Source organism: Glycine max, chromosome 18, assembly GCF_000004515.6.
Source record: "Glycine max cultivar Williams 82 chromosome 18, Glycine_max_v4.0, whole genome shotgun sequence".
In the NCBI taxonomy this organism is placed as follows: domain Eukaryota; kingdom Viridiplantae; phylum Streptophyta; class Magnoliopsida; order Fabales; family Fabaceae; genus Glycine; species Glycine max.
In genome coordinates, this window is record NC_038254.2 from 49,478,391 (window position 1) to 49,489,954 (window position 11,564).

Consider the following 11,564-nt stretch of genomic DNA (forward strand, 5'->3'; position numbering starts at 1 on the left):
CATACAGTTGTGCACCTAAAGACTTTTGCAATATAAATTATTAAGGTTAATATGAAGCTCAAGTGGGAGATTGTTAGGAATTTTATAATTCCTAATTAATTAATTAGTGTGAGTTACATATTATATTTATCATTTATATTAGTTATTTACATTTATGGGCTCAATAAAAGTGATCTAATTTGGTGAGTCTAGTTTGGCCCGTTAGGAAATAATGAGAACTCTAACAGGTTAAAATCTAAATAAAGCAAGGTTGTGGTTCCCAATACACAAAATTAGAAATTGTATTTTCTTCTCCACATCTGACGAGAAACCTAAGGTCCCAACAGGAAAACAGTAATTTGGTTGAGGAAGAACACAAAACCAACAATTCCTCAGACTCATCAATTCCGCTGTTTATCATGGATCCAGGTATTTTTCACAACCCCTCTTGATAATCTAACATAATATGTTTTTGGTAATTATTGGTATTTTATTAAAATCCTTAAGAGTACCAAACAAAAACATTTTGCGATATGGCAAATGAAAAATCTCAAACTCTGTCGCAGAACATCGCTATTCAGGATCTACAATACAAATTGATTGCATACCATGTCATGACTTATCGCCATTGATCATGTATGAGGATGGTCGTGTCCTCATGATCGACACTACATGTTATCGATTGCGAGCAATTAATTATGATGAGAGAGAGAATACATTAGAACACGGTAAAATCTCCTGCAACACGTACACGAAGGATCTATGCCAATTATGTTCAAAGCTTGGTTACACCGAAAAGACGGTTGGTGTTCACCTGTGACAATTTGTTTTAATCAATTTGTATTTTATGCGTTGATAAATAAATATGAATAATGGATAAGTAAAAAAAATTGTTAAAATTGATTTTAAAGTGATGTGTTTTATGTTTAAATTTTTATTATAAAATTAAGTTAAGAATAAAGTTTAAAATCAATTTTAAATTTAAAAATAATTATTAAATCAAACAAAAACTATTAAAATGAACTTAGTGATGGAGAGTTTGGAATAATATATATGAGATCATAAGTTCAAATCTCAATTGTAACTATTATAAACAACTCATATAAAAAAAATCAAACTAATATTTTTTGTTGTGATTAAATATTCAACCAATGTAAAAAATAAACTTTACAATAATGGTGATAGGATCTATAATAAAAAATAATTGATTGAATTATATTTAAAGAAGAATTAAATTGTTCTAAGCTATTAATCTACGAGAAAAATTCAAAAATGAGTTATCACTACATATATTAAAGTTTATAGTGGCTAATAAATACATTTCATATTATTGAAGACTTATTGTACATTTTAACAATTTATGTATTAAAATGAAAAAAAAATTACATTATTCAATCACAATTTTTCATAGATAATAAATTTATTAAATTTTACAATAACTACCTTACCTTAAAAGTTATATTAATCATAATTTATAATTGATAGATACAATATTTTATGTTGATGACATAATATTTTTAGAATATTTTATTTACCATGACAATATAAATTTAAATTAAAATCATTACATATATTTATTTTATTCAATCCTTTTATTTTAGTTAGAATAACTTTATCTATAATATATAACACCACATATTTTTTTAGTTTAACTTTAACATATAACAAAAGTAGAATAACTTTAAATTTAAACTAGGCTAACATTTGTAATTATACAAAAAAAACTAAAGTTATTCGTTATTTTTTTAGTATGCTTAAATATATTATTTTATATATTAATTACAACAAGTTGATATATTATTGACAGTTTATATATTATTTTACAATTAATACCAATATTTTAAAGAAACTGTCAATAATTAAAAATACCTTATAAATCGATTCAAGTTAATCATTTTATACTTTAAATATAATTTTATATATTAAAATACATTTATTATAAATTTTAATTATATAAAATAAATATTTATTATGTCCAACACAAGTTATATACTAGTTTGTACATACATTTAGAGAACCATTTTAACACGTTAAACTAAACACAAATTCAGTCTAATACATGACATGCAACACAGCCAAGAATGTTTACAATAGGCAACATTATTTGAGTTTCTTCATGAGTAAATATTCTTATGGTTTCATTCAGTAACCAGAGTATATACGTAGTGCACTACATGCACCATAAAATCTACAAATTAGGTTCATACAACTAGTATCCTGTTTGATTATGCAAATAATTGTATCTGACTTTTCAATTAACATATTAGCTCCTAGTATCCGAGTAGTTATCAGCTGATTGCCCTTATTGTCATCATCATTGCCATTAAACTCGTCTGATGAATTAGAAAAAAGCAAACATACTAACAGCTTCAGATTTTAGTTGATTAAAAATGAAAATGGGGTCACCTATAGGAATAACCAAACAATTCATATACAATGTTGATGTCCTGCAACTTTAACTCATGCACAAACAGTCATGCAAAATTATCTCCTCAGCCTATGACTTCACAAAAAATTGTGTCTATGTGACGACTGAAGAACCTTCTGTCACTCATGACTGCAGGCAATAGCTGACAAGAAGCACCTTTTAACAGCAGCTGTAGTGCAAGTTTCCTGCCATCCCTGACCTTCCTTATAATTCTCAACCTGTAATGTATATACTTAGATTAGTTATGAAGTATTTATGAGGCTAGTCCTAAATGTTTCTTCAAAGGCAAAATATTAGTATTAATAGATTTACTGACTGTATCTACAATGTTCTCGCCAACTTTAACTCCTCCAATCATATAAATGGATTCCTTGACAACTACAGCAGCAGAATACCCCCTACAATGATTCATTGGTTCCCCCATTGTCCATGCCCCAAGACGAGGATCAAACACTTCAATACTTGGAACCATTTTGTCACCATCGAAGCCACCAAGAGCATACCTATGCAATGCAAGAATTTTAAGTGAAGCTTGTCTCAGTCAAGCACAAAAAATTTCAAAACAAGAGTTAGATCTATGGTTAGAATAGCAGTACTTTATCTATAGAATTTTACCCTGTTTATGGTTGCATGATTTTGTTCAAAATGATTCAAAGTTGAGCACTTTCCAAACACATAATGAATCCAGAAAACAACCAAGTTTAGATTTATAAAATTTACTGATTATTCCCTCCATTCTTTTCAAAATCATCTTGTGTACAGATTGTTTGGGATTTGGGCAGTAGAACATTTTGGAACAACATTAAGTTGGCATGGTCAAGATTAACACATTGCAAAACACTCACAGCACACTTGTGCAATATCAATTGTTCCTTCATCAATGAAAACAAAATGCAATTATGGAGAAAAAAGACGAGCTCACAATTTTTCATTTAGAACAACTAATGAATGGCAGCCTCGCTTTACATTCATGTTTGGTATTTTGGTCCAAGAATGTTCCCTTGGATCAAATCTTTCAGCAGACCTGTGGAAGTGTCATTCACATTAGTACAAATATAAAACAACACCCTATTATATATATAACATAGTCTAGATCAATCATATTTGCATAACAAGTTTCAACTAATGATCTAAAAAAACTGAACCAAAATCAAGTTATAAATATTACCTTAAGTAATCATTTCCATCAAATCCGCCAATGGCATAGATTGCACCATTGAGTTCCACTGCAGAAAGAGCAAATCTCTGGAAATATAAAGAGCATTCAAGTAACTAGTTAAATAGTTCTCATGCTTTTCAAAAAAATTATCTAAATGATTACATAATTTATTCTGCCATATGAGATTGAAAATACGCTGGCCATCTTCGAAGTGACAAATACATTAAAGGTATAAGTCCGGTAACAATACCTGATGCAAACATACAGACTACATCGTGATATAAGCAACCTAAAGACCTAAACCATTTTAAAGTTACCTCTTGTAAAAAATAACTGACAAAAGTCAACTTTAAATGGATAAAATGTTGTAAAATATTAATTCCAATTGACATCTTTAGAAGCTTAAGCCTCAAAAACCACATAATTTATCATGTCATTTTGCAGTTACCTCTCAAATCTCAGTCAAGACCTGAAATATTGACCATTTGATTGTCCCATTTACCTTTTCTAGCATTGAGCGTGTAGGGATCCACCGCCCAATATCTAAATCAAGCATCTCAACATCTGAAAAGCAATCAACTCCATTGCCACCACCAACAGCAAATATTTTGTCATTCAAAGCAGCTCCAGACAAGCTTCCCTTCTTCTGGTTCAAAGAGGGGCACAAGGTCCAGTTGTCATGAACTGGATTGTATGATTCGACTACACAGATAGAAGATAAAAGGGTTGACAAAGCTTCATGTCATTCCAAAATATAATTATTTGAAAAGCATGGCTAGATCTCATACCTGTGTCATACCAAACATAACCATTTCCACCACCAAAAACATAAATTTCACCATTCAACCACACAACGGAAGCATATGAACGAACTGAGCTCATAGGCTTAAGAGATTTGATTACATTCTGAGAAGTACAATACAAATCCATAGTTGCTAACCATGAATTTCCATCAAAGCCTCCTATTAGAAACAATGAATCTTTGGGATCTAAATGCAGCTCAGCTGTTGACTTTACTGCTACCTTCTCAACATGTGCCAAATGATTAGGAATATTGCATGCAGATTCTAAAAGTGTACAACGATCTTTTAGATGCTGAATTTCCATTTCTGCCTCAATCTGAATGGCATGTAAAAAACAAGCCAAAATTGATACGGTAAATAGAAACTGAGTGCAATTAAAGATACCAACATTACTTCCAAAAGACTATTCTGACTTCAATATCGCTCAGATAAATTTATTCAAATTATCTTCGACCTACATTTAATTGCAGTCATTTATACTTTTGGGCATTTAATAATTATCTCAAGTAATCAATGCAAGCTTCTTAGCCATTCTTAATGTACTACCATAGTGCCATTCATTGCTTTTCTTCAATTATCCAGCTAGCCAGCCATGCATTAATGCTTTAAAGTTTCAACTTATATTATCTTTAGTTTACTTTCTAAACACTCTAAATTACATTAAATTATGTGTTCTCAAACTTCAGAGGAAAGAAACTCCAGGTTTGGATCTTCAATGGTCATTCCATAGATTTACTGATGTAGTGGGACAGAAAGAATCTGATAAGAACCATGGGAGAACCATGCCACAAAAGCTAATTGTTGTAGTTGGCGAATCCAAGGTCATATAAATCCCACACTAGAATCCCATACTTACACTGTGGGACTCAAAGTCTCATACCTTACAATTGAATCCTAACATCCCACCATCCCACCATGCTCTACTGCCCCAGTGCCCTCGTGAGCTGGAAATGCACTAGGTGCTAGCCCTTTGACTAATCTGAGGCAAACACTGCAATGACAGTGTCACCACTTGCGCCACTTGTTTGCAGCTGCAAGACATGGTGGAAAGCTTTGATACCAATTGATGGAACTGAGAAAACCACACCACAAAAGCTAGTTGATCCCAAGGCCTTATAAAGCCCACACTAGAATCGTATACTTCCAACGTGGAACTCAAGTCTCACAACCTGCGATTGGATCCTAATATAACCCCAAAAAAAAGTGAATCTCGCTATATTTAAATTGTTGGACTCAACTTGTTTTATAGGTTTCATTCTCCCACTACATTGCTGCAGCAGAAGTGCAGAACCAAAACCTTGTTGAAATGAGTCAATTAAAAAGGAAATTTCAAATCTGTGAAGATATTGTAATGAGTAAAAACAAGCATACCAGCAGGTGATCTACATATTTGGGGACATCAAACGGTAGCAGAAGTTAAAATTACATCGGGGGATAATTACTTAACAAAAATCAATAAACATTGTAGATTGAGAAATTCCACATGCTTGGTCAATTTCTATGATAACCTAATACATTTTAATGCATTCCAACAATATGCTTAAAGATGTTTGGGAGGGAGAAACAATTGAGAAACATGATAAATTTCCGATAGAATCTACAACATAGAAAAGTGTACCAGCTTCTGCTCCAGGTAGCAATTCCTCTCCGTTTGTATTTTCTGGAAATTTGTCAATTCTTTGACCTCTTGCACCAACTAAAATACACTAAAAGTTAGTTGCTTGCAAAATAAATTAACATATCACATTTAATGTTTTCCATCAAACATGCTAAATCACCTGGGCTATGTTATATTGATAATCAAATGGAGGATTAGAAGTCTGTTCCTTCTCATCTAAACCATCCAACGCCTCCATATAACCCTCTTCTGTGTTATTCATACCAGGAGTATCATTGGCATTGTTTGCCAAGGATAAATCTTGACTTTCACTGTCAAGTGTTAACTCCTTCAGTTTCATAAATATGCTGTTCTGCTCATCCTCGTTTACTTCCTTCTCAACTTCATTAGTATCTAATGGCCGGATGTATCCGTCAAAAGAAAAGTCATTTTCAATCCAATATGATCTTGTACTTGAGTGAGTAGAATGCTCTGTCTCTAATTCAAGCATTTTAGATGTTTCACCTTCCCTCAAAGTTTCATTTGATGCAAGAGGTCGTGATACAGTTATCCACTTCTGTGTATTCTGTGGGGCAGAATTATCAGAGGCAATTGCTCCAGCTGATAGTAAGGAAATAAGTTTGCTTGTTTGTGCATGGTCTAGCTCAAAATAGAAACGATTATGAGTGTAGTAGTTGTCTGCAATTACTTCTTTGAATTTATCTTCAGGCAATGGGTGGCACTTTAGTCGGACACAAATTTGCACCTTAAATATCAAAAAACAAAAAAGTATGAGCATAAAGACCTTTTCATGAATCATGACGACAATTGTCTTGAATAGAACCATATCAATTATACTCTACAAGTTGGTGATATACCTGCGCAGGATACTGTGTTCTCTCTGAACCATCTGTAGTCCATCCATAGGGGTCTATAAACATTCTCCCACTGCTGGCTGCCTCAAAAATTCCATGAAGTTTCCTGTCAGTATAATTGAACAGAAACAGAGGCAACCCTGGATCAATATTCTTCACATAACAGAAGTGATGAGCTGGTAAGCCTGTTCAAAACAGATAAAAGTTCCCATGAGCTAGAGATTACTACACTCGTCTTCACTGGCAGTACAGATTATCATATGTAAATAATACAAAATTTAAGCACTGAGTTCCAGAGAAGATACAATTGTTTCCATGTCACAGAGTAGAGACTTCCGATGGGCACAACTGCACAACACAATGTTCATTTCAAAATGCTAAGTATCATAATTCATAAAGAGTTTTAAATTGTTTTTGCGGTTGAGGTTTCATTGCAATCCTTGACAGTGCAGGAAATTGCAACTGATGCAATCATGGTGAATCAAAAAAACCTTAAAGTTACAGACACAATTGCAGTTGCAGACCATTTTTTAGAACCATATCATCATGTTAGTGTCTTAGATTCATACTAACAGGGTTTCACACTATACTTTAAAGAAAGGAAAAGAGAAAAGAGAAGAACTGACCAAACAGTTGTTTAGATAGACATTCTTTCATTGTGGCATTCTTGCATCCGAAGATGATGCCACCAAGTTGGTTCTTTCTCAAATTTCGGCCACATGATGAATTTGGAGAGAAAGTTTGAGTCACACTGAACTGAGAAGTTTGTGTTTTCTTCCGCGCCCCCACCCTGGTAAGAGAGGAGAAAGGTTAATTCATTTACAATCTATGGCAAAATTAAAGCATAAAGTAAGTTGTCATTTGTCAATATCTTGAATGCAACTTAATCCAACATCAGAAAAAAAACTAATAAATAAGAGAACAAAAAAATTAGCTTAAAATACCAATGCCACAACGGAAACTCACAAAGGAACCATTTTTCCAGAACAGCAAAACGATCATGGGCCACATTCCAAATTTCCAATTCACAAGAACCGCAAGCAAAACTAGTACAGTTCAACAGTGCAAACTCTCGTGTTTAGAAGCCTTACCAATGCATCAAAACATCATAGGTGGCATTCACTGTCCAAGCAAGTAGGAACAAGAAAAAAAAAACACAAAAAACTCAGTTCAAAAATCCAAAATTGATGAAATGGGGTTTATCCGAATAAACCCAAATCAGTAAAGCAACGTGGAAATTTCCAGACCAAAACCTTTCATAAATGGCATTCACAAGAACGGCAGAGAACAACAGAACAAACGAAGTTCAAATTTCCAAAATTGACGAAATGGGGTTTACCCCAAAACTCTAAAAGACATGGAAAATTCAAAACCAAACCAAAACGTTACATTGTTGTTATGATCAAAACCTGGGAAGAAAAAAAAAAAAAAAGAAAGAGGGTGTGCGTTTTGAAGCCTACATTTTCAGGCATACGCAAAGCAAACGATGAAGAGAGAAAGTGAGAGAATAACGAGAGATGCTTCCAAAGGGTCGCGAAGACTGAAAGACCGAACAAAGCTTCCAGAGGAAGGAGCAGCTTATTACGAGTGTGTTTACAGTTGCAAAATATAAACCCACTCTGCTCTTTGCAGTGAAGAAAGGAATTAGAGCGAACAAAAATAAATAAAAGAATTTTTTTAAAAGTTGATTTTCTTCTTTTTATTTATTTTAATCAAATAAAAGAAAATATATTACTTTTATTTTTTTATTTTTCTTAGGGATTTTGTTTCATAGATAGCATAATGTATAAACAATATAAGATTCATTTAAAAATTGTTTTTTAAATTGAGAGCATAACATTAAATAAATAAGTTTTGAATATAAGCAAATAAGTTATAAATTTAAGTATTAGAAAAGTTGATAAACATGAAAATAGCAACATAGATAAATGAAGTAAATTATCAGTCTATTATACACCAGAAAAAAAGAGATAACGCATAAAATATAGATTTCACAATTAGATAATACAAATATCTCAAACATTAACATGTCATGTTATTGTTGATCAAGATGTCATTCTCTATCCTGATTATATTTGACACTAACAATAAAAAAAAAGTCCCTTAACCCAAATTTGTTCAAACAGGTTTGTTTATTGCTAATGTAAAAGAAGATATCGTATCCTAATAATTGAAATTAATTGTGAGCTAATATAAAAATGTATATAATATTTTATATCGTAAATAGATATTAGTTGTAAATATTTAACCTCATCGTTGAGAGATTAGTTGTGTTTGGCACTGTAACATGTCGCACATTTTTTCCTATTTCAAGCAAAATTTGAGTTAACCTAAAAGTTATAGATTAAATCCAAAACAAATAATATTATCAGTATATGTTGGTTGATTGAAGTTACAAAATACAAATTAATATTGTTTAAAGAATATACCTATTAAAATTACGGTTAACAGACAATCATCACCTAATATACATTCAATATGACCTCTATGAAAAGAAAATGTTTAGCCAGTAGAATATAATCATGCACAAATTCAAATATATGTAATTGAATACATAAATGTGGTATGTTATTTTCAAACATATTTGCTCTTCTACTCCTCACGTTCTAATACGAATTATGTATATGATTATTTGCTTAAAAATAAATAATAGAACATATGGGACAGAACTAAACAATTGAACCAAAACCAATAATAAGAGACATTTTAAAATATTTTAAAAAAAATAACATGATAGTAAATGAAATGAAATTTTAAAAATAACAACTTAATATTTAATTAATTACCTTTTCACAGTATATCCTTTTTAAATTTATTTTAAAATTAAATGTAATGCAATGTAAGTATATATTGTTAGAAAGGAAACTTGTTTAGCATTATACAAACATAGAAATTATGAGGTTTTTGCACATTAGTTCCATGGTAAAAAGAAATCTTGTTTTTTTTATCCTAGATCATAGATAACGAATTTTTCTTAATCTACTTTTTTATACATATAAATATAACAAGATCTTATAACATGGTATCAACTTTTAAGTTAAAAATATATATTTGATACTAAGAATATTTTAATTATTATAATACATTTCTAGGAAAAAATAACTCAACTAAATTATCCTAAAAATATAAAAAATATATATATAAAAAATATTTCCACCAATGTTATATTCACATAAAAAAAATGTTTCAGGACTTAAAAAAATTATCCACCAAACAAACGTCGCCTTAGTCAAACATAAGAAAGCGTAGTATTATCACTATTTCGATTTGGAATTGTTATTAGAGCAGGTAACTGTGCGATTTTATCATTAACATTTTTATCAAAAAAGACTTTTTATATATCAATCATAAATTTATTCATTAAACGTAAAATTAATATTGATTTCAATAGTTTTTTTAGAAGAAAAATATAGAGTCCAAAATAAAATAAATGTCAAATAATTTTCCTAAATTTTCTAAATAAATAAAATTATACTTAAATAATTGACTATAACACATACACAGATAAATTCATATTATATGATTAGGTAATTTTACCTAAAACATGATTATAAAATAATATGATTAAGTAATTTTACCAGCGAGAAGATGAAAAGTCATCGTAAAAGATTTTCACACAAATGTCATCATTTTTTTATTTTTCTTGACTGGACACAAATGTCTTCGTAAAAGTTGAATGCAGCATGACATTCAATTCTTCTGAACAAAATTAATAAAAGATTTTCTCTTTTCTTTTTTTTTTCTTTTTTTGCTTAAAATGCCAATGCCACAATGAAAACTGACAAAGGAAGAAATCACAATGACATTCCAGAATTCCAATTCACGAGAACCATCAAACAACCAAATTAACAAAACTGGAAGAGTTATAGTTTAAGACTACAAACTCTCATGTTTTGAAACTTTACCATTTACCATTGAGACATGGAATCAAAGCGTTATCATAGACCTGATTTCTCTGTTATTTTTTTTTTATTTATCTCAATGTTATTTTTTGAAAATCATACAATTTTAAATTGAATCATAAAATTAAATATTAAGACAGTGGATTGAAATAACTCAAAAAAAACAGTAAAAAAGTCAATTTTCGTCATAATACACCGACCAATAACGTACGAGTGGGGACTACGAAATGAGAATAAGAGTAGAACAAACCAGTTCAAAAATCCATAATTCATAAAAATGGGATTTATCTCAAAACTCTAGAACTACATGTAAATTTTAAAACCAAGTAAAAATCTTTCATTGTGTTGTGGTTATTATCAACAACTGGGAAGAAAATACAAAAAAGAAAGAAAAAAAAGAAGGAAAAAGAGTGTGTGCACTGTGCATTTTGGAAGCCTACATACCTTTTCTGTCATACGTACGCAAAGTGAACTATTAACAGAGATATGCACTGATGATGGGAGAGATGCACTGAGTAGCACAGGGTCTCCAGGACTGAAAGGCTGAACAAATAGTCCAAAGGAAAGAGCAGAACAAAATGGTTCGTGTAGTGCAAAAACATGAACCCCTTTTGGTTTATGCCCAAAAGATTTAGAAAGAACCTCCATAAAAGAATGTTTAAAATTTATTTTCTTTTTTTATTTATTTCCTTTTGGTTTATGCCCAAAGATTTAGAAAGGACCTCCACAAAAGAATGTTTAAAATTTATTTTTTCTTTTTTTTCATTTTAAATTTTTAATCAAATAAAAGAAAATGTATTATCGATATTATTATTTATATT

General features: G+C 30.7%; 1 protein-coding gene across 5 annotated transcripts; it reads right to left on the minus strand.

Moving 5' to 3' along the window:
- Nucleotides 1–2,296: 2,296 nt before the first annotated feature.
- On the minus strand, nucleotides 2,297–8,459 carry LOC100811782 (kelch-like protein 1). 5 transcript variants are annotated; one of them, XM_014771222.2, is made up of 13 exons: nucleotides 8,302–8,459; nucleotides 7,808–7,963; nucleotides 7,468–7,631; nucleotides 6,845–7,026; nucleotides 6,492–6,732; nucleotides 6,148–6,380; nucleotides 5,988–6,065; nucleotides 4,355–4,685; nucleotides 4,069–4,268; nucleotides 3,576–3,652; nucleotides 3,330–3,431; nucleotides 2,724–2,910; nucleotides 2,297–2,625 (listed from the first exon to the last, which is right to left on the minus strand). In XM_014771222.2, the coding sequence occupies exons 2-13, from the start codon at nucleotides 7,816–7,818 to the stop codon at nucleotides 2,527–2,529; spliced, it is 1,905 nt and encodes a 634-aa protein (XP_014626708.1). In that variant the 5' UTR covers nucleotides 7,819–7,963; nucleotides 8,302–8,459; the 3' UTR covers nucleotides 2,297–2,526. The 5 variants fall into 5 exon arrangements, with proteins under 5 accessions (XP_014626708.1, XP_014626706.1, XP_040867640.1 ...); XM_014771220.2 differs by having other exon boundaries at nucleotides 6,148–6,732; XM_041011706.1 differs by lacking the exon at nucleotides 8,302–8,459 and adding an exon at nucleotides 8,095–8,282 and having other exon boundaries at nucleotides 6,148–6,732.
- Between the last annotated feature and the right edge of the window lie 3,105 nt (nucleotides 8,460–11,564).

What these genes read in the sequence shown, in the direction of transcription:
- LOC100811782 (XM_014771220.2), bottom strand. An exon ending in GCTACCTGGAGCAGAAGCTG is followed by an intron (nt 4,686 to 5,987) that starts GTACACTTTTCT and finishes CATGCCATTCAG; the next exon opens with ATTGAGGCAGAAATGGAAAT. An exon ending in TTATGTTTGGTATGACACAG is followed by an intron (nt 4,269 to 4,354) that starts GTATGAGATCTA and finishes CTATCTGTGTAG; the next exon opens with TCGAATCATACAATCCAGTT.